Here is a 23782-nt window from a genome sequence, read left to right as displayed (position 1 = left end):
TTTTTTATTCATTCATTTTTATTGACTGGAGCCAGACAAGTAGTAATGTTATTGCATTTACTTTGTCTTTGCAGAAGTGAAAGAAGAGAAGGAGAAGGTGGAGAAATCAGGGTGAGGATTTTGTGCTAAATGGAATGTTGTTTTTGACTGTCCAAATAGAGTGTCTGTATTTGTTACTTGAATTGTTGAATGTAAAATCCTCTAGAGTACGAAGTAGTGTCACAAAGCAAATGAGATGTTTGCTTCAGTAGATTGTAGTGGTTAATAGAAGTGTTTTGTAACATGCTAAACACTTTGAACATGTAGTCATCCAAGTGCATTTGTATGGAATGTTGTCTTAATTTCATCTTGTGTTTCAGGCCAAAAGAAGAGGTTTGACCAAGTTGTTCCACTTCTGAAGATGGGCCCTTTGTTGAATCCTGTGAGCACATGTGGTTGATAGAAGTTGTGTTGTGAGTATGTGATCTGTCCATCTTTACCTGAAGTGTAAGAGCTAAGAGTTACTGTTATAATTTGACATGCATTGTTTTTAAATGTGTATCTATGGACTTTGTGATTGAATCCATGTTTTGTAAATGTGAAGTGTTTTGCTGATAAAAAAGTAAAAAGAGAAATCCCAGTTATATTTTCTATTTTTTGCTTAATTTCTGAAAATAAATGCAGAGCAACACAATATTCAACAACAACTTTCTTTATTCTGGAAGATTTACAACAATCAAATACAGATCACAATGAAAGTACAATGGCCAAAAAAAAAAACTAAGTAAAATAAAAACTTTTTTCTCTGAAAAAGTGAATGTTAAATATTTGTCAATGAAAGTGCAAAGGCCAAAAAGTTCCAGTAAAACACTCACAAGTCCAGCAAAAGTGATCTGCTTCAAATAAAGTTGCTCCTTCACTCTACTTGGCAGAGTCCAAGCTGCTGTGTCCACCTCACATATCCATCTTCTCCTCCAGTATCTGTTAATGACAATAGCATAGCAATCAAATAGAGCTTAAGTTACACAATGAAAATCACTGCAATTACACAAGTCAGTAAAACACTCACAAGTCCAGCAAACAAGTGATCTGCTTCAAATAAAGTTGCTCCTTCACTCTACTTGGCAGTGTCCACAGGCCTAACACTTTAGGCCTCCACCTCACATGTCCATCTTCTCCGCCACTGCTGTTAATGACAATATCAGAGGAGGCACAATGAACGGAATGACAAGAACAAGCTGGAATAATCAAAAGCTGAGTTGGTTTTCATTTACCGTAAGGGTGGAAAGCCACACAGTTGATGGGACCAAAATGACTTTTGACTCTACCAAACTCCTCCTCGTACGCAGCGTGGCGAACCTGCAGATTAGAAGAACACGTCATTGTGCCACATGTTTACACAAACAGGTTTTCCTTAAAAGCAGCTACAAAGCAGTCACTTCCACAGCACTGCGAACATTACAACTACAGTGGAAAATCTGTTGCACAATCAAATGTCATAACAACTACATGTTTACACATCACTATTAACAGTAATACAAATTAAATGGTTTAAACAGATATTTCATCACTACGTAAAGGCCTTTGTTACAAAACAAAGTCGTGGCTTCTTCAGTGCTAATGCTAACACCACAATGGAATAAAGAACATCTTCATTTTCTTCATCTTATTCTTTTGTTTAGATGAATTTAGATGGAAACACCACTTGGCCTCAAACCAGGTTGTACCCCCGTGTTACAATAACAATAAAGACTATTCTATTCTATCTGGGTGGCTGAGGTAGAGCCTTTAACAGCCTCACAAAGTGAGAAGTGAACTAAGCAATCTTTTATTCAAGCACCCATCTCTCTTCAAGGCCTTAAAGTCACAGACAATCTGTCACATTCAAAAGTAACACAAAACAACAGACAGAGTTCATTTCAAACTGTACCACTCATTTCTTTTAAGATGTACTTCAAATATTCTAAAGTCTATTTCACTATAAGTACATAAGTCAGCGGATTCACATTATAAGGTCTGTAGTGTGGACAGACTGACCAACAGGCCGTGACTGAAGGAAAATGTCATTGTGAATAAATTAACAAGCAGACACACTCAAAGTAACCACACCTACTACTGTGTGGTTTTTTTTCTGGTGTATCTCCTTATAACCCCCAGTAAACTGTCAATGTTTACCTCAGTTTACACATACTTGTATAACAAATTATCAATAAATATCTTTAAATGCATTTATCATTCACCTATTTCTGTTGTTGTTGACAAGTACAAGAGTTAAAAGGAAAACAACTCTTTTCTTTGTTGAAGACTTCCTTTAGGCAACTGGACATGAAATTTTCACTCAACAGAGGAGGTGGGCTAAGACATCACCCACATACCGAAACCATTCTGAGAAAGATTACAACGACCCATCAGACTGTTAACACTTCCCTAGATGACCCAGACGGCCCACCCGACAGGAGGGACCTAAAGTAGCTTTATTTTTTGTCACACCCACAGTATATATTAGCTGTACTCCCCTCTACCAGTTAGAACTAAAGAAGCCTCTTGGATGAGAAGCCAAATGTCTTCTTGAGAAAATGTCACGTCCAGTTGCATAACAGAACTCTTCAACCTTAACCTGGATGACTGAGCATCTTCATACACAACTATTCTCTATAGTCACCTTCAAAAACTACAAACTCAGGTTTCATTTTTAAGATTAAAAACTAAACTCTTCTCTGGACGTTCTCGTTGATGGCCAGCCAGGTGTCATTCTGATGACTTTATTTCTAACAACAATCTCAACAACTGTTATCACAGCAACCATTTACAGAAGAGTTCTCACCTTGGTGGTGTTGTCCATTGAGGCACTGATGAACATGGTGAGGTCTACAGACGTCTGGATGGTGTTGATGTGCCTGCTGTGCTCCTTAGCTTTCTTCAGGACTTCTCTGGAACGTTGACAAATAAACAACAAAAAATGTTTCTCATTATCACAAACTCTACAAAAGATGCCGTCTGTGATTCATTATTTCCTTAAGTTTTTTCATTTCTATAATACTGTGTGCAAACTATTTCTTTAGCAGTAATCAGGAAGCCATGTACTATCTGCCGTCTTGTTTCTTTTACGGTATTAATATGTTTACGTTGCGTGTGACGATTACCTACCGATCTGTGGATCCCTCAGGTCGACTGAGTTCATGAAACACTGACAGCCCAGCTGCTCGTCCGGGGAAAACATGATGTTGCCGCTAAAATCGAACCTGAATCAAATTATTTCATTATTTCACTACTCAAGTTACTCTATTTACACTGCATATATTTCATATATTATTTTATAAACTTGTTCACATAACATCCTTATAATTACACTAGTTCTGCTTATATATACATATCATAGGTATAACGTGGTATACTTTACTATACATACACATCATACCAATTTAATTTAGAATAACAATAGTATAACAAATATAATTTGTTATAGATAGATTGCAATCAACACCACACACAGCAACAATAATTACCTACTAATACTACTAACATTAATCTATCCACCTCTTACTACTATTCATGGACAGTGTGCTGCTACTCATGTTTTATATTACCTATTTGTGCATTTTTATTGTTGTTTTGGTGCTGTACTGCTGCTAGAACTCCCAAGGGATTCAGAAACTTCTATCTATCTAAACACATGCATTTTCTTTTCACCCACCAGTCTCACAGTCCCACAGTTGACAGTTGTTGTCAGCTGATCCTGTCAAAACATATTTGGTGTCCCCTGAGAAGAGCCAGTTAGGGAACGTAGCATGTATCGTGGCAGAAATTCATGAGCGTACGCTAGGGTCAACTGTGTCATTCTTACACATTTACTTGGGACAATAACTGTCAGACAATTAATCATAATATTACAATTATAATGCTTTTACTGGTTTCACAACACTGTGCTGTTGCATGACATCACCTTTAACATAATAAAATTGTTGCTATACGCAAGTCTTCCCTTGTTTATTGTGTTTGTTTGAGTTCACGGACATGAAATTTTCATTTTCTGACACTACTCAGGAAATGCTAGGGCCTTCATATTGCTAATAATTAGTGATATCAACTTACGGCAGCATACCAAGCTAAATAACATGAAGGATACAGTCACAGTCGACACATCGCACAGCTCCCATGTGTCCGTTGTAGATACTGATTCATAAGTTGGCCACCTGTGTGGGGAGACAATGTTGAAGGTAAATATTAAAAGGCTTAAATCCAACCATGGCTTCACTTTGCAAATTATTGGTTTGATCTACACTATTGGCGCCACCAATAATCTCAGGACCAAAATTATGTTGCACTACTACTACTAATCTGAATGAAAAAAAAAATCAATTCTGCTGGCCTCAGTCGTTTATCCTTTTCATAATTATAATGACTTTCATATCACACACTATAGAGCATGTAGGCTTATGTTTGTAACAATTCCAAGTCGAAACTAGCAGAGATTACTCTGCTACTCGACTGGCAGAGTCGTGTTGCCATTTGTAGCTTCACGTGGACATTCCATATTCTTGACATCAAACTAATTACGCTACTATCATGCAATCATTCCATGTCACTCACTGGATCTTTAGCGACGGAAAATAGGTCTCCTTCTCGGTTGTACTTGATCGGAGTGATGGACCGTTCGTGGCTCTGCAGTAGGATGATATCTGTAAAGAAAAGCAATATTTGCAAGTTCATTTCATATTTTCAAAAAGGTGCATCAGCCCAGCTCAAACCTCTGTCAAATCTTATTTACCACGACGACTCTATGTTCATTATTTAGGACGAAAAACTAACTACGAATCGTTTTAACTTCTGACAAAAACTAACGTTAGCTGCCGAGACACATACTAGCGTAAATCGCACCAAAACGGTCTCGACCGAGCGACTACCATTTCAAACAAAATACAGCCGACAATTGTTTTCAAAAACCCACCATTTCAGTCAATCACATGTAGCCACCGAGCCCAGTTTTTTGACTTGCACGCCCGCTGGAAGCCCAAACGGCTAACACTCGTTTCTCATGCGACGGATTCACAACCGGAAATAAGGACAGTACAACGTATTCCTATTTCCGTTATACAAAATATCAGCCCGCCCCCTGCAGTTGACGTAGTCATTTTATATATATATTTATATATATATATATATATATATATATATATATATATATATATATACTCCTGATCAAAATCTAAAGTCCAGTTAAGAAATTGCAGAATTTATATTTTGCACTGTTGGATTTTAAGAAGGTTCTAAATAGAGCTTATTATTTATTTATTTATTATTATTTACTTTATTATTTATCTTTGTACAGGAGCAGTCATTTGAAATCAAAATTGCATTTGTCTTCCCAACAGAAAGGTGTTCTATTGTTAGGTTTACACTAAACTCTTAAGTAGCTACACGCATATTTAGTAGGCTACTTTCAGACCAAGCTTGACATGGGTCGGACCATAGGGAGACCCCCCAAAAGTCCAGATTATCCGGCCTTGGCAATGGCCAATTTCATGGTTACAATTCAGAAAGAAATATACTTTTTTTGGTACCTTAAACATTGATCACAATAAAATACTATACTAATAATTTCCTGAAGAAATCTTCAAAAATAAACGTTTCTCAAAAAAAAGTTTTCATTTGCCTCAAAATACATGTCAATGACCATTTCATGGTTAATATTGGGAAAACATACTTTTTTGGTACCTCAACCACTGATAACAGTAAAATAGTATATTAATAATTTCCTGAACAAATCTTCAAAAATAAAAGTTTCTAAAAAATGACTAAAAATACACTAATTTGTCTTAAAATACATATCAATGACCATTTTCATGGTTACAATTTAGAAAAAAATATATACTTTTTTGGTACCTTAAACACTGATAACAGTAAAACAGTATACTAATAATTACCTGAAGAAACCTTCAAAAATAAAAGTTTCAAAAATGAATAAAAATGCTATACTTTTTTGGTACACCAACTTTTGATCACAGTAAAATACTATACCAATAAGATTCTGAAGAAATCTTCAAAAATAAAAGTTTCTCAAAAATGAATAAAAATTCACTCATTTGCCTTAGAATACACAGCAATGTCCATTTTTGTTGTTTTAATTCAGAAAAAACATACTTTTGTTACCTCAACTACTGATAACAGTAAAATCGTATACTAATAATTTCCCCAAAAAAATCTTCAAAAGTTTCTCAAAAATAAACAAAAATGCACTAATTTGCTTTAAAATACATTACAATGGACATTCTTGTAGTTCAAATTCAGGAAAATATATACTTTTTTGGTATATCAACTATTGGTAACAGTAAAATACTATATTATAGTATACTTTATATGGATGGAGGTGACACAGTACATCTTAGGTCAGTTTCTGATGTGATTTGTACTTTTAATCCTCACCTATGCTGGACTACATTATAGGTGATCAACCTTCAATGCCATGTCATCAAGAGGGCACAAGGCAGGCTTGCAATAAAATGTGGCCTTGGCAGGGGAATAGTTCTCAGTTTCCCTTTTTCTCGCTCTGATGATTGGGGTCATCTCTGTTATCACCGCCGCAATGTCAGTGATATATCCTGTGCGTGCGTGTGTCTCTGTCTTATTGTCGGTCAGTGTGTACGTTCAAACCTATTAGCGGCGAGCATGTGCATCCATGTGCAATAGTATCATTCAGAATGGCCAGAGCGGGGCTAAAGGTCAGGGTGAGGATTTAACAGAACAGAGCATACCTTCTGCACTTGTGATGCAAACCCTCTCTACTGCAGGCCATTTCCTGGCAAGCAATTAGACAAAGTCTCTTCTCTATGCTGGACACGTATCACAGGCTACCTTCACAGAGTGGAAACCTTCCTTCCACACAGCACCCCAGCGGTCACAGGTGTTAAATGAGACACATGATACACCAACCCACACGTGCCTGCTGCAAGCTGTCGATTGTGGCGAGGTCTAGCACATATCTACATGAGACGAGCGGTCGAACAGGAGTCCAATAGGATATATTTGAATCAGATACGGCTACAGCTTCAATGTGTTTACATTAAAGACACCAATGACACAATATTAGATATTATACATTTTACAAATTATTCTTAGTAAATGTATACTGTGTACAAGTTATAACTGTGAAATTGGGGAAGCTGCATATTGGAACAATGGACACTGATCAGACTCACCATTAGTCATATGTCTTCTCCACACATCCATCTCTACATCCGTCCATCCATCCGTTCGTTCGTCCATCAAGCAGGATCTGGATACATCTGGAAGATAAGACACACGTGGTCAATTATAATGTACCAATTAACCTAGGCCGCTAGTCCATGTTTTATTACCAAACCTGACAACCTGAGAAAAACTGACTGTGACTGAGCTTGGCCAAAAAAACGGACGCAGTTTGTACTGATATGTTGTTAAGTTTGTCCTTGTTTTACACTAAATAAAGGTTTAGCAACCATCAATGACAGTCAGAAGGCACTGTTATTCTCAGCGACTCGGTCTCTACACCCACACATCAGCTTCTTCTCATTAAAAATAGTGTTAGCCCCTGAGCTGCCCATATGTGGCATTATCTTGGAAAAACAACCACCAGGCGAGAGCGTGAGAGTAATAAGGTTTTAATTGTGTTCTAACAGAACCACCTGACTGAAATGTTCTGGTGCAGGACGGAGAAGCAGCTTCTGAATAAATAGAAGGTTATGAGTGTGAACTGGTGGAAGTAAATCTCAGCTAATGAGGCCCCGCTGCATCAGGTGTGTAAAGGTCGACTGATACCACTGCGGTGGAAACTAATGAATAGACCTGTAGGATTAGGCTGCATTGTTGTCATGGTCGGTTAATGTCTGGGTTAGCGTGATAAACACAACATATTTAACTGGAAAAAAAAGACCCATATGTAGGAAAGCAATCAGAGAGAACACTCTTGGATATCATTTACCCACAGTGTGAACACAGGCACATAGCTTTGTAGGTTTACTAAGATCTAAATTATTATTATTATTTATAATAATAATAAGTGTTATTAATAATAATAATGATAACAATACCAATAATAATATGTTTCATAAATCTCCTAAAAATATAACTAAACTCTCTCTCTGTGGCTCTCTGACACAATCTAAGCTAAACACAGCATTCAGATAACAAGTAGAACTAGAAATACAACATGTCTGAAGGTCTCCAGTCTGATGAGTGATGTGGGAAGGCTTCTGGTGTAGCAGTGATAAACAGCAGCCACTTTCTGCTTTGTTATATTCGGCTGCAGGTGTGAACATTTTGGATGAAATTACACTATGTCTGCACCCAAAGATACTGTAATACCAGTCTCCTCTGTACTGACACCCCCCCCCCCAAAAAAACAAAAAAAAAACACGGTCTCATATATTTGGTGACTATTTTTAGGCAGGACACATTTTCATTTATGGGAGAACGTTTTGACACTGTGCTTGTTTTTGTTTTTTTTGTTTTAATTTCGTCCTTACCAGATAGTGATTTTGATAATGTCCAGATTGGGTGTTGCCATGTGTTTGTCTTTGAAAGGTCACGGCAGTGTGAAAACATCCCTGCTTCACTCCTGACTACAACAAGCCAGCACCCCGCCCCTCTCCCACCCCCTCTCCTCAGCAGCAGGGTGTAAACAGACACACAGCTCCTGTAGTGTTTCCAGCTTGTTACTACAGTACATTTGACTACACTGCGTGAAATGATATCTTTAGAAACTGCAGCCCCATAAGGGGATTAAATTCCCATATAGAACCCTGCCAACACCCATCAGCTCAATTACCTCAAACAACAATATTCACAGAGATGTGGGAGGTTCAAACGTTCAATGCAATTTTTTTTTGTGTGCGGCATACAGTAGCTACAGTGGGCTTCAAAACAAAGGCGACTATTTACACTATCACCTCTTTTTCTGTAGCCAAATATTTAAATATTCTGAAACTCATTCTCAAGTACATTAGATTCTTTCCAGCCAACTAAGTGTATTTTTTTTTTTTTACAAATTTTTAGAAAGGATATAAGCTACCTGTCCTGACAGAACAGGTCCAGGGGCTTGGCCACCTGGTAGAGCAGAGGTGGGCAATTAGGTCCACAAAGGGCCACGGTGGCTGCAGGTTTTTGTTCCAACCAAGCAGCAGCACACCTGTCTTGACTTATTTAATCAACTGCCATGAGTCTTCAGACAGCTGATTGGTCAGTCAGTGTGTTCTGGACAGGTTGGAAGAAAAACCTGCAGCCACAGCGGCCCTCTCTGTCCAGGTCTGTGGTAGAGGGAGGTATGGCACTGCTGGTGGTCTGCGACCCAGAGGTTTTTTGTTCATGTTTTCTGCATTTTAATGTAGCTAAGAATCAGAACTCGGTCCGTATTAACTTTGACACCTTGAAAAAAAAAGGCTACAATAACGTGAGGGCCAATACAATTTATACACCTGCTTAAAACTTTGAATAACAATAAAACTACGAAAGAAATCCTGCATTCTGAAGAAAGTATCCAGGGTGTGTCAGAGAGACTAAAACTCCTGTGAGCAGCCAGTGTGAAGGATTATTCATACACATACTGTATGTCAAAGTCCTTATGTTAATTCACTCTGCTTCACCCCTGGGCTGTACATTATAATTCATTATACATTAATGCAGTATTTAGGGGTGATTTGTACTCTTTTGAACCCACAGTGTAAAAAAAGGTGGAACTATTGACCTTCATCTTTCACATGGATGTGTTAGCCTTCTTTAAACCATCCATCCCAGGATGAATGACGACACAGCACTGGTAACTCTGTGTTTAATATTTTCCCAGCAGCTTAATGGAAACAGCCGAAAAACGTTACAACTAAAAATGGGATGTGTTTCAATTTAAAAACAGCAAAGTATTTTTAGGAGTGGCCTAGCTCATTTGTTTGGTTGTGATTAAAAGTGTCGTCAGCAGGGAGAGAAGCCTTTAAGCCAAGAGTATCAAACTCAAATTCACAGTGGGCATCAAAAACTGGCCAAACTTAATATTTAAAAATTGAAGGCAATCAGGAACAACCATAGCTTAATATTAAAAACATTAACAGAAATTACATTTGAAATAAAACACACATCAGTGGTATTTGTTTCTTATTATGTCTCTTTATCTGTAGCCTTTCAAGTTCCTTTTTAATTTAAATATTTTTTCACAGCCAACAACAAAAAAACCCAACAAAATGTATGTGCTAAAACAGTGCATACTGAGATGAGCAAAGATTTTTAAGGCTGTTTGGTTGAAACAGCTGACTAATGAAAATAGCTGTATTTGTTTCTGAGCTCGGCTCAAACGTACACAAAGAAAACCAACACAACCAGCTCTTTATAGTGTGGTGTTGTCCTACCAGTTCGGCTTCATGCGTCGTGATGACGGCGTTCATTTTAAAAGCAAACATTTGCTGCGGGTCAGAGGACGTCAGCTTGCTGAACTGGTTCTAGGTGAGGTGATACATTCACCGTGTTCTTCCTGCTTCCTGCTAAGTGTCTAATCTTTATGTCTTCTTCTATCGCCTCACAATAATAAAGTGAACAATGACGCCACCTTGTGTTTGAAAAAACAAATGACATGATCTGAAAATAAGGGCGCTGACTTTAAATTAATACTTAAAAAAGGTTGTGGTCATTTATTTCCATCGATAAATAATATCTCAATAACTCAACTTTTACCTCTCATATTAGGATTTTTAATAATTAATATTAATAATTAATGTATTACAAAGCAGGCTGGAGAAGAGACAACATTTTTAAAATTACAAATAAATTTCCAAAATACCATTACAACAAGAAAGACAAACTGCTCAGTGAAAAATTGACATTGAACAATTTTTGATACATTTTGCTGGCTGTGACATCTGCCTCTGATGCAGAAGGTTCTGAGATATATACTGTATATATATTAAGCTGGTAAATTATTAATTATAATAAGCTGCCAAACTATACTACTGTATATATATTATATAAATATAATATATATAAATATAAGTAAGTATAACATACATACCCATTTCTTCTCTCTATATATCCTGAGTATCTCCAACACTACACTAGGGCTGTAGCGGTACAGGAAAATCAGTACGTTGTCTGTACTACAAGAAGACATGTGGATGTACAATAAAATTGACTGAAAAATCATATATATATATATATATATATACATAGAACTTGCCAGAACGCAGGTCCACCGTAATTAAAGTCGACGTCATTTATATATATTGTGTTGTCATTAAAATAAATAGTGCATCATCCACAACAGGTAACGCCGCTATGTAAACACAGACGAAGGCTAGTCCTAATGACGGTCTTGCTCCGCCACAGTTTTAGTTTTTAAATCCTGACTCGCGTGTAAAAACAAGGGCGTCGACGTCGGCTGGGTCACCCAGTGTCTCTTTACTTACCTGCCATTTAAAACTTGGCTGCCGCTCCCCAGGCGTGTCCGTGTTAACTGCTGACTGTGGCGACCAACGATTGTGTCCCATCACAATTATGTTCCGGCGGAAGTGGGATGTTCCGCTTACATTAACAAGGTTCCCCGTTACACACCTTGAAAATGCCCTAATATAAAAAAGGAGAAAAAATGTATATGAATTTATAGATAGATAGACTGACAGACAGACAGATAGATCAGACTTCAGACTTACGTTATATATATTCAGACTTAAAAAAATAAAATTAATCTCAACATTTAAAAAACAACCCAAAAGTAGATATTTGATTAAAAAGCTGGCATCATGTAGCAACAGACTGAACTGAAATTATGTTCTTAGTAGTTACTTCCTGAAATTCTACATTGATTCAGCACTGGAGTAAAAATAGTCACTCAAGTGACTGATAATTAAATTGTACAGTAGTATAACTATAAAATGGTTGCATTTTTTCTAGCTTCTTTATAACTAAACCAGCAATAGCGGCTAAAATATTTATCAGAGCTGCTGCACTGGATCAGTTCATCCTCCTGGGATTCTGATGTTTGAGTGTCTGTAAGAAATGAAGTAAGATTGTTAGTTTACGATGGTGAAGGAAGAAAACCAGAGAGGGTAAGTACACCGTTTTTAATAACATGGCACAATTTACATAACACAAGTTTAAATGAGGAGCATGCTGAAGATTCAGTAACTTCATTTTTTCTTACTTTTGTACATGATCTAGAAAGACTTCATTTTTTCCCTGTACACAGTAAACAGCAAAAAAGTTTATTTTACAATCTTTTTGAAACATGTTTGAACTAACCACTGTGGCTCTGGTGGTCATTTTTGTCGGGTTAAAAACACTGCAGAACATGATATCATAGAGTGTGAAGCGTACAACTAAACCAGAGTGGACTACTAAAATAGATCTCTGCCTGTTAGAAACAAACTGTCCTCAGCAATTGACTTGATTTTTTTTTCTGGTTTCATTTCGTAGGTACATCAACTGTAGAAAGCACTTTATTTATTACACTGTAGGACCAACAGAACCCATTTCCAGAACATGTTCTTTACACTCTTCCAGCAGGGCTAATGTGGTGTGACGATGTCACTGGGCTGTATTCCCTCCACAACAACAGCTTTGCTACTGTAACTGAGTGGAAAAAGAAAACATTTTTAAAAATGGTCACACGTGTGCTGCTGACATTTTCAATAAAAATAAAACTGAAATGTAGAACATTTGTCAGCTTTTCTAAGATTGTCAACACAATATATTGTCAACACAATATTGTCAATGTAGCATGAAGGTAATTTTTGCTAACCTTTTCCAGGCTGTGTATCAATTAAAGCTCGTCTTTCTTTGCAGAGATGGTTGAGTTGTGGAGAGAATGCAGCTGTGTGTCTGTCATCGGTTTGATCAGTAGCAGTAAGAAGGCCAGCTTATAAACAGGGGGTCCAGATGTTTGTTGCATAGTTGAATATGGGTTTCTCTGGTACAATGCTCATCAGTACAACAAAAAAACAAACAGCAAGCACGATCTGAATCTCCCTAATTCTCAGGTTTACATTTGTTCAAAGTAAAGCTTTCAAAAAACCCTTTTGCATATTTGTACCATAATTTGTAATCCATACAGGGAGAGCACTGCGACTGTACACATTATCTACACACTTTGACGTCAGTGCTGAAGTACCTGTACATTCCAGAATTGTTCATTTCTACTCCCAGTCACTTTGCTGTACAATGGGCACAAACAGCTGGAGCAAAATTGGGGGGAAAAAAACTCTTAAAAATGTTTGTGTTCCACGATTATTGTCTCTTTGTATTTCTATACAAAAACAATTTATTGTGTGGGCAGGTCTCAGTCCACATACCTTATTCACAGCTATGTTACAATCTTTCTTTGCCCAGAGCTAAGTGCTTGGTGTGAGTTCAGTGTTAATGAGGCACAGGGCTGGGTGAGGTCGGGGGAAGAGGCAGCTCATCGAGCCTCGATGTCTTTGTGAGCTGGCCTGTCCCTGATATCTGTGGCCAGGGGAGTAGTCCGTCTAGGCGAGCCGGACCGGGCACCCAGTGTAGGAATGAGAGGGGGCGGGGCACTCAGTGAGGCTGTGGGTGGAGTTTTGTTGAGGAGGCCATTCTGATGGGCATTTGCTGCAGCAGCTACAGCTGAGGGACTGACTCTGGAGAAGTGCATCCCCGGGAGGCCAGGGGCCATAAGGCCGGGAGCCGGGTGTGGAAGGTGTCCATCGAGGGCATGGTGGTGCATCGCGGGGTGAAGGCGACCGTGCTCATAGTCTTCTCTGAGCATGTTGAGGCGATCACGCTCCTCCATGTGAGCACGCTCCTGCTCCCTCCTTTGCTCCAGGGCGAGAGAATGGGCGTGTTCACGGTTAAAATCATGCGGCTCGCGGTCCCTGTAGGAACGCTCGGCCTCGTACAGACGTGGTGCCGCCAGCCTGTGCAGAGGGTCGTTTCTCAGCAGCAGGTCCCTGGCCAAAGGGTCCCGTCTGTGAATGTCCAGGCCTCTGTAAGGATCCCTCATAGGGTCCCAGTGGAAGGCAGGGTAGGGGAACCTGTCAGCCCCTGGGATGGGGCTGATGCCCATGAAGGGCGCCACCACTCGAGTTCTTTCCATGCTGCCCATACTGTTGATAGGGTGGACGCCTGCCATTCCCAAAGGTGTGGGCATTGAGGTGGGAGGGACGTGAAGGTTTGGTGTGGACGGTGCCTGTGCTGGGTGCTCACTCGGCCTTTCTAAGGCTGGGTCCTGCTCCTCTTTTCTCTCCTCCTTTACTTTGACTTCACTGCTCTTCTTCTGGTGCTCGTAGGGAGGTTCCACCTTTTTCTCCAACATCTCCCTGCTTAGGCCACTATTGGGCCGTTCTAAACTGGTCTGACGGATGTAGGGTGACGCCGTTCCCCTGCCAGAGACTTTGTCCTCCGAGACCCGGCTGTCGTGGATGACAGGAGTGTCCTTCTCACTGTGCTGGTTGTCTTTGAGCTTGTGCTCATCTGTGCCATTGTCTTTCCAGGACTCTGAATGGTCTCTGTCTCTGTCCTTCACCTTGTTCTCCTTGTCTCTCAGAGCCTCTCCAGATGCTAAAGGCAAATGGTTCCTGTGGGGCTCAGGAGGTCTGCTGTGGCCAAGGAGGCTGATGGGATTGACCGAGACAGGTGATGGATGACTGAGGTGACGTTTCTCTACAGAATCCCTATTGAAAAAAACAGTCGTAGCAGATGGTAATTAATGACAAAAAGTGACTTTGGCATTACACTGGAGTTTACACTAATGTTCCTAACGTCTTGCACGCTGAAGCAAAGACTCATGGTACTGAACATACCTGTCCTTGTCGTCTTTACTGACCAGCGGCTCTCTCTTGTCTGAGTCTCTGTCTCTCTCATGGGAGCTGACAGAGGCGCTTCTCTCAGACTCTCCAGGTTTAAGCCAAGGTGGTGGGGTGGGGAACGAGGGTGGTGTTCGGTGTAGGCGGTTCCAAGGCTCTTGGTGGCTGTTGTTACTGCTGCTGTTGAAGTGCTGCTGTGCGTTTGGCCCATCTTTGTGGCCAAATAGGGAGTTAGCCGCTGTTAGGGATTCAACACGTGGAAAAACACAGGGACACAAGTTAAATGCGTATCAAAACATCCCAGTCACTGGTCCATTTAAATGACCTTTTTATTAACACTCAGTAAAATATTTTACCACTATCCTAAATCTACCTGCAGTGATAGGGTGTAAGACAACAACTGTGTTATTCACAAGGCTAAAACTCACTTAGTGCTGGATTTCCCAGTCCTCCAAATGCAGATGAACTCAGTGACCCCAGACCTCCAAAGGCTGATGGTCTACTGTAGGGTTCTACAGCAAAAGAATGTTGTGTTACCACATGTGACCACTTCACACTTAACGATCTGCTCACATATGACACAGAGAGAAGGTAAACTGAAGAGCTGCCTTACCTAAGTGAGATGGTGGGGTAAGGAAGTGTCCTGGATGGTGGGGTGGATGACTGAAGGGACCTGCGGATGGGTGAGTAGGACCTGGGGAGGGAGACAAGTTAGATATAGTTAAAACAGGACACTGTCGCTGAAGGTCATTGGAAATGAACATCTGTGATCTACACAGTAGAATATAATGGTTTTACTGCTGTAGCTCCCTGTTTCTACCTAATATATAATTAAACCAAATATAACTGAGCATCTTTGGTACACGTATGAATAAAAGTGTACTTGAAGGAGAGACCTGCGTTTGTGGAGACTTTTGATTTGTGACCACTTGGCTGCAGGTTTACACTTGAAAATAAAGTGAAATATTTCAGAACTGAGAAATAATGTAATGTCAAAGTGCTATGGTTGAAATGCCATGGCAGTGTGCTGGCTCTGAATAAAAAAAATTACTAGTTTAGATAAAACAACAACATGTACACACCTTTTTTCAACAACTTTTTTCACATAGTACGTACCAGCACGCAAGTGTTACTAAAACCATCCACCTTGATTCTAAAACCACCAAGTACCAAACTACAGCATTTGCATGCATTGTATGAAAAACATAGTATTTTTTTTGTAATACCAAGTTCCAACATTACACGTATTACCAGTTATATACAGAATACCCCAAAGGTACATGGTATGACTCTAGCCTGCTCTGTGTAAAGCCATAATTGTGTTGTTTCTAAGCTGTAATTCAGAGTAATGGAAAAACCAGCTCTAATAGAAGAGTGTCACAAGTGCACAGTTTGTCATCTGCTCTTCATTTTCAGAACTGCCTTCACTAATAAGGAGTGAGTGAAGACATGACACTTGAACCTAATTAGCCTGAGCACCCTCTGGTGGCTGGTCTTAGTTAAAGTCATGAGGCCTGTGCCTTTCATGTCGGCTGATGTGACTGAGTTGGACTTCTTAATCTAATGTTATTTAATTCAATTAAATGTGAAGGCCCTTATTACAGCAGTGTGATCATGGCTGTGGAACAACATTCAAGCTTCATTTACAACACATTACAGCAAACACCCCCCCATCCCCATGAACAAATGTTTGTTAAAAAATTATTTGGCGTGTTTATTTTTATTTTTTAGGTCTCAGGAGATTCCATCATGTTAATGTTTAACTCTCAGCTCCAAATAACAGCCAACCAAATGCAAGGATGTTGAATAAAGACTGATCTGTTTAGTCTGGGCATAAGCCACCGCCGCTGCTTGTCAGAGGCTGCTGAGCTCAACCATCAATAAACGTGACATATTCACCTGCCGCAGAGAAGAGTGTAGCGGGCCGTGCCAGGTCGCTGGGGTGATGGATGGCGCCGAAGAGGCCAGGGCCTGGAGGTCGACTCAGAAACTCGGGTTTAAGGCCAAAGTCAAGCTTGTGAGGGTCGACCTGCATCTGCTGCTGGAAGACGCCAGAGCAGGAGAGAATAACATGTAAAACCACTTTGCAGATGACTCTGGACAATCGCTGTACAATTTAGATTTAGATTGATCAAATACATATGGTCATGACATCTCAGTAATACTATACTGAAGGATACAAGAACAGATGTTTTTTCTTAACAGTACAACTACTGAACTTGGTCATTTTAAACTAGCTGACTGAGTAAGTCACCGCTTGTTTTTACATCTCAGCATAATAGAAAGGAAATGGAGAAAATAAAAAGAATATTCCCTTAAGTCATCTGTCTTTGTAATTACCAGCCTAACCAACACCTCTAACTGCTCCTGGGGTACAGTAAAGGCAACTTCAACTATGTTAACAAGTTTATATCAATGGAAAATACTCCAACAGCCGCATACCAAATAAAAATACTGTATACTGAGGTCACGAGAACTTCCACCGTGCTGCGGTGAAGCAAGTCATTTTGTAAAACACAGCAACACACACAGTTTGTGAAAATACAAAATTATTCTATTCACGCAAAAAGTAATCAATTTTTTTAAAAGGTAACTAGAAATGTATGCCAACTTATACCTGTACATTTTATTTTATTTTTTGCCAACCATTAAAAAAAAGAAAAAAAGAAATTCATGCAGGAGACTGATTACTGTGACTTTTTAAATAAAATGCTTTTCTTTTCCGTAACACAAATTAAAAATAAGTAGATGATTAAATGTAGTTTTTAAACGCAGGGTAAATTCAATGTTTTCATAAGAATGGCAAGTCATGGCATTGTTGGCTGTAAGTACTGGATACACAGTGACGAGCCGCCATTGTTCTCCTGCTGTAATTACCCACATGCTAACCTAGTGGGAAAAACAACCACGTTGTACCTACTGCTTATGGTCAAGAACAGGGAGCTTCAGCTGCCACTAGGGGGGGGCGCGAGATAAAAATGTAATGCGGTTTGGAACGTTTTTTTAAGTGGAATTTTTCCACACAATAAAGATGTGTAAATAAACATTTCCTTTGTAAAATTAAATACCAAAAAATAATAATTAATACATGCAGACTATACATATGTGTGTTATATATGTGTTCTGGTCATTTGGACGTAATTAAACAGGCAGCCTTTATAAGAAGTCTTGTTGTGTGTTTTTTTTCAAGGTATGGTGAGTTGAGGGTGTGTCAATTTGGATGGGAAGAAGAAGAGAAAAATATTTAGGAACTGCTGGACTGGGATGTTAAATTTATCTTCATGAGAGACAGACTACATTTGTTGTGTTTACTACTACTACTAAAACACACTTTTCTGAAAACCGCAGCCTTAAGGCAAAAAGAAAGAAGTCAGATGAATTCTCACCTTCACTTTCTGCTGGTGGTGGTAGATCTGCCAGGCGATATGGACATGCATGGCACACCACTTCCCAGGTTTCTGTCAGCACAAAAAAAATATGTCATGAAAAAATGCAGTGCATGACAGATGGAAACACGACGGGACATTTTTCATTTTACACATTCAGAGATAACAGTGACAGTCTCCCATTTCTCTGAGCTCTTGTGTGTTCAGCTGCTTAGAGGATAAGAAGATGGCTTCCTGCCATTATCTAAAATCTGATACTAACTGTATTTTAATACAACTGTTAATGGATATAACAGTGTATGGAGAAGCCACACTATTAAACACCATCCGGTGGATCTGATGATATGAAAATAAGATTACCACATGCCTCTCAGGTCATCTAAAACTGACAGTGATACTCAGAAGTACTGGCCACGTCAAATACTATTTACAGATGGAGTCAGTGCTGGAGAAATGGCACAGGACAGTTCTGTAGTAACTGTTGCTGCCGTGTCAATCACCTTCTTTAGAAATGTGTTGTTTTAAACAGTTAGTGTTTGTTAATGATCACAGAGAGCAAAACAAACTAAAGATAATGTTTGGGTCTTGAAATTCCCTTTTACTATTTTAGCCGTGAAATTATTACAATGTTTAATCAAATTAATCACAGGGTGAAATGTCAATTAATCACAATTAATCCAATTTAACCTAGATGCCTTTTTTTCTATGATGAACCGAAATGATGGGATTATTAACAGGGAAATATGTCGAGAATATTGTGCAAAACTACAACTGAAAAATTTGCTGCATGCAGCTGGTGGACTGTCATCATTCATGTACATCCTAACGGTGGCTTGTAGAACACGTCAGGAGCTGCGACTTCTAAAACCAACTAACCATTGCTAATTTCCCCTGTGTGGGATCAATAAAGTTAAATGTAATCTAATCAAATTTAATGTAATCTAAAATAGTTTAAGACAATCTAATCCATTTGACAACTGTGTCAGTCATCCTTTTAGCCAGCACTAACTTACTGTCATACACAGTATTAGAGCAACAACAATAAGTGAAAGGACGGTTGAAGTATTGGATGTACAGAAGACGTCATTCTGTTAGAAAATCTATAAAAGTTAAATCTGATAAATTAACATGTTGCCCTTAATATATTATCTGTAAAAAGAGCACAGTTTCAGATCCAGAGTTTGTCCTGCTGTCTCCACGTGTGTGTGTTTGTGGTGCAGAACTCACCCTAAGAACTGGCCGGAACGGATCTGTTAGCTTTAGAAGAGAGAAGGACAAAGAGAGAAAGGATTAATTGTCTTTGAGTCAAAGTTTGAGTTTCAAGTCAAACTCTCCATCAGATCAGCATATTTTTGGGTAAAGAAATAATGGACTCTGAACAACCATGCTAACAATGGCGACTGAGGACAGGTAAAACAAAACGCTGTACACACGAACTTCTGTAACATGAGGATGAAAATCTTATCTTAAATGAACTTGAACGATTATACAACGATATGTGTTGAAGTCTCAGTGTTGGGATGTTGTTTTTTCGTGCATGTTTGTGAGTGTGTATTTGTGTACATGCCCACACTCTTACCCTGGGGTCCTTCTGTAAGAATGTGTGTGGGACGGCTCCAGGTCTCGTGGACACATCCAGTGGATTTGAGGTCTAGAGAGAGCACCAGACACAGATGCAAACGAGACAGTCAGCAGAGAGCTCATTTCCAGCCGATCGCTGTGTTCGTTTGTGAGCGTTGATGCGTGGGTGTCAATGTGTGTCTTACCTTGGGCTGAAAGGCTCCCTGCAGCGAGCTGAAGGGCCCAGTGGGAGGAATGACAGGGGGCAGGCCAGACATGGCCGGTGGGTAGGAGTGGAAGAGCTGGTGGAGAAAAGAAGAAGAAGAAGAGACGTGTTTTCAGTTATTCCTGACAGCGGCTTCAACAGGCAGAGGTTAAGAGGCAACAGAAACTTTACAGTCATGACAGTGGTTGGAGTTTACATATTGAAGTGGAAGCTACAAACAATTTTAAACTTCAAATTTAACAGTTGTTAAGTTAACTGAGAAAAATCACTCTCAATATAAAAACAAATTACTTTAAGAGGAACAACATCGACACAACAGCTGCTGCAGGCTTCCATTAAATTATCCAGATGAACAGATATGTAACGAGCTTGTTTGTATGATGGTCCTCATCAGTTATATTAACCATCCTCAGTATGAACATGCATGTTTGCATTGCTTTAATGAACGGAGCAGCACAAGAACTTGCAGCCAGGAGCAGTTATTAGAAGCTCTGCGGCTAAAGCTGGTCTGATATGTTTCCCTTTGCTTCACAGACAACACCATGTTCATAGCGAGGAAATGGCTTCAGGGTAATTGCTGCTTCCATAACAAGGCTGGGGAAATACTGTGTAATATCTGCATACAAATGCAATCTGTCTGAAATTAAATTCATCTCAGCTCTGAGGGACAATTTTAAGGAAAAAGCTTTGTTATTGCAGGCGAAAACAGCAGGCGAGTGGAAGCTTCATCAAACATGATAGAAAAGTGGGCATCAGTGCAGGTTCCCTTTAGTGAGTAACAAAGAGCCAGGCACTGCTGTACGCAGACAAATGCAAATGAAGAGTAGGAAGCCAGACAGAGATATAATATTCCTCTGGCGCTAACACAGACTCCTCTGTAATACCATCTCCGTCGGTATTAATTTCTATGCTGAATAATTTCAACTTTACATGCACGCACAATAAATCTTGTGCTCCGAGGTCTAAGGATCCAGCGCTGTTTCATTAATCACAACATTTGCTAAGGCTGGAGGGTGAAATGCTTGAAATGCTACAGCTTGGAAGCACACAGTAACCATTAGGACGAGGATGAAGGGTTTAATGCAATCCAGCACACACACACACACACTCACCCGCACAGACACACATACACATAAAACCCAAACTGGCATGGGCTTAAATAGTGTAACGACCAAACAACAAAGCGATTTGCAGGCAGACAGTACGGAAACTCACACTGTGTCTGTAGAAGGGGTCGACTTTTGTTGGGTATTTTTCAAACTGTGGGAGAAATAAGAACACAGAGTAAGTATGGAGAGAACACATTCAGTCCAACACATGACCTACACACCACTCACAGGCACCGGTGCTGTCTCTCACGGTTATTTGACAGCAATACACAAACGATCACATCATATATATATATATATATATTTTTAAACACATTACACCACAGTTTACGGTCGTGAAGATCAGAGTTCAACGACTTCCAGACTTGAAGATTGTTTTCATCCTCTTCCTTTTGTGATCATCTCAAGACCTTATAAACTAGCGTGAGCTCTGTGTCTCATTTGGTTTCCTTTTAGTGGTGCAGCACAGGCCCAGAGTGAACATTTCACCAGTCAAGACTAAACAGCGGAGCCATAAAGAGGCTTTTTATGACCTCATTAGCTGTCAGAAGCCTGGCCATGCTGCCTTTGAGGTATCATCAGAGCCAAGCAACCCTTCTGTGAGCCAGGCACTTATAAATGCATGTGAGTATGTGTGTGTGTGTGTGTGTGTGTGTGTGTTTATGTGACTTTTAGGCCCAACCACCCATTGCCTGTGGTCTCCCCCAACAAACAGCGAGGCTCTTAACACAAGGCATTTGCCAGTCATAAAACCCCCAAATGGCCCCAAATGATGTCATTAAATTCAGAATGAATTAAGTATATTATGTTTTGAAAGCTGGCTCTGAACTTAACATGCTTTGGGCGAGTTATTGCCAATTTAGAAAATAACAGCGTTCGAGACTGGAGTCCTCAAGTATGCCAGAGAAAACACTAGAAAGGCTTTCAGGAGAGAATAAAGGCATCATTGTGGTTGCGGACAGACACACATGGTCATCATTGAGCCACCGCCCGCTGCCACAGCAACCCACGGGCTCCTGCAGTGTGGTAATCACACACATGTCAAACTGTTAAATCTTCACCCATTGAGTGAAAACACTCATCGTCCACCGACTCCTCCACACATGTTACCGTCGTTATAGAAGGACGGATAAAAACACTCTGGTCATGGTGGTAAAATCATTCCCACAACGACCCCCCCTCCAAACCAGTGCAGTTGTCTTCTACTTATCCTCACATTTCTGGCAGGGGTACGCACCATGGGCGGTGCTGGGGTGGGCATGATGGCGTGGGGGAAGGGCGTGAAGGTGTGCTGATGGGTGTGCTGGTGGGTGTGTTGGTGCTGATGCTGGTGCTGATGCTGGTGCTGGTGGAACTCCGTGCGCAGGTAGGGCGGGGGGCCCAAGGAGGCACCACGGTCAGCGCTCTGGGAGGCCAGGAAACGGGTGTTGAGCTCCTGACGTAGAAGGTCTTGCTCTGGAATAAAAGAAGTACACAGAAGAATGGGTAAGATGGAGAAATGAACGACAAACCCTGGACAAGTGAGGGCTGCACTGAATATATGCTGATAAATGCAACAGCCTCCAACACGTCATGTCTTTGAGATTTGAATGTTTTATCAAGTCAGAAGACAACAATACAATTATCATGCTGAGCTGAAACTTTTAGGAGGGAAAACATCTACTGCATAAACCAATGAATTTAGTCATTTTAAATCAATCAATCAATCAATAAACACTGAAGTAAAAGTCTGACAAGTTTAGCAAATGTTTCCTCCGACATCAGAGTCAAACACACTCACTGTTTGTATCTTTTAACTTTCTACAGACTGAAACACAAACTAATCACAGATCAGTCCAGAGCAGGCGAACAAAAACTATTTCTGTCAGCAACTCATTTGACTTTTATTGAATAAAAAAAATGTTTTCCTATTTTTTCTATAAGCAAATTTGATCTGGTCTTCCTGTTTCGCTGTGACAATAAACCGAACTTTTTTTAAATTGTAGACACACAGTTAAAACACAGTTATTCACAACTATTAATATAAATATGGAATAAAATGATGAATATAAGAAATGACTGATGAGGAATCAGTCATTGAGAAATGAGGATTAGTCCAGAAAATAGTGGTGAGACTCAGACCTGAGAAAACCTGTGAGGTCTTTACATTGTCATTTAGATGGCCTAAATCCTAGGTCAAAATGTATTTATCATTAAAATGTAGTCTGTTGCTGGATGTGGGAGATTTGCGGGCCAGAAGTGGCCTGGAGTTTGAGGCCCCTGCTTTAGAAAGAGGGATCTCAGGAAAACTCAATACACCTTGTAATAATGTGATACATATAGTGCTTGAGATTGCCATCTGAAAATGTACGTTTTGACAAAAAATATAAATACATTTGCCATTTGAATTTAAAGTCCTCTTTATTACTTGACGCTTCATAAAAAGCCCTGGAGGCTTCAGCACGGCAGTGTGAGTGCTGTGAACGTCTGAGTCCAAATATGATTTAGATATAAAGTATGAGTAAGGAAGGACCAGGAAATGACTATGATTATCAGCATGTCATTTTAAGTCGGCGCGAGGTTGCAGATGATTAAAAGTGACTGACGTCTGGAACCGTCAAACGCTGTGATGTGATACACTACAGCTCCTCAGAGAGAACAACATCTGTTGTTCCAATAACCTCTGTGCTGCCTGTGGAGAAAGAATAGATTTCAAGTAATCACAGGCTTTCCTTCCACATTCAACAAAGCCGGGCTTGAGAGATTATG

General features: G+C 39.8%; 1 protein-coding gene and 1 long non-coding RNA gene across 12 annotated transcripts in view; both read right to left on the bottom strand.

Moving 5' to 3' along the window:
- Positions 1–675: 675 nt before the first annotated feature.
- Positions 676–11488, bottom strand: LOC103395208 (uncharacterized). Of its 2 annotated transcripts, none has more exons than XR_523239.3 (10): positions 11400–11488; positions 7176–7262; positions 4570–4658; positions 4106–4172; positions 3674–3739; positions 3127–3221; positions 2804–2909; positions 1254–1338; positions 1049–1165; positions 676–960 (listed from the first exon to the last, which is right to left on the bottom strand). It is a non-coding gene; the product is annotated as an uncharacterized LOC103395208 (long non-coding RNA). The 2 variants fall into 2 exon arrangements; XR_523240.3 differs by lacking the exon at positions 11400–11488 and adding an exon at positions 10350–10507.
- A 546-nt stretch (positions 11489–12034) lies between these two features.
- The window catches only part of auts2a (activator of transcription and developmental regulator AUTS2 a), a 224219-nt gene continuing 212471 nt past the window's right edge, over positions 12035–23782 (bottom strand). For 3 of the 10 annotated variants that reach the window (XM_025065797.1, XM_008332834.3, XM_025065803.1), the window contains 11 exons: positions 22251–22489; positions 21141–21185; positions 19906–20001; positions 19719–19790; positions 19367–19396; positions 18140–18211; positions 16653–16794; positions 15367–15447; positions 15182–15265; positions 14751–15003; positions 12035–14621 (listed from right to left, as the gene is read on the bottom strand). In XM_025065797.1, coding sequence (XP_024921565.1) covers positions 13388–14621; positions 14751–15003; positions 15182–15265; positions 15367–15447; positions 16653–16794; positions 18140–18211; positions 19367–19396; positions 19719–19790; positions 19906–20001; positions 21141–21185; positions 22251–22489 — 2348 coding nt within the window. In that variant the 3' untranslated portion in view covers positions 12035–13387. The remainder of the gene's footprint in view (positions 14622–14750; positions 15004–15181; positions 15266–15366; positions 15448–16652; positions 16795–18139; positions 18212–19366; positions 19397–19718; positions 19791–19905; positions 20002–21140; positions 21186–22250; positions 22490–23782) is intronic. The other 7 variants (XM_025065800.1, XM_025065798.1, XM_025065801.1 and 4 more) reach the window with 5 other exon arrangements.

The sequence above is a fragment of the Cynoglossus semilaevis genome, chromosome 19 (assembly GCF_000523025.1).
Source record: "Cynoglossus semilaevis isolate Cse_v1.0 chromosome 19, Cse_v1.0, whole genome shotgun sequence".
Lineage (NCBI taxonomy): Eukaryota > Metazoa > Chordata > Actinopteri > Pleuronectiformes > Cynoglossidae > Cynoglossus > Cynoglossus semilaevis.
Note: the sequence above shows the minus strand (reverse complement) of the source record. Positions and strands in the feature narration are given on the sequence as shown.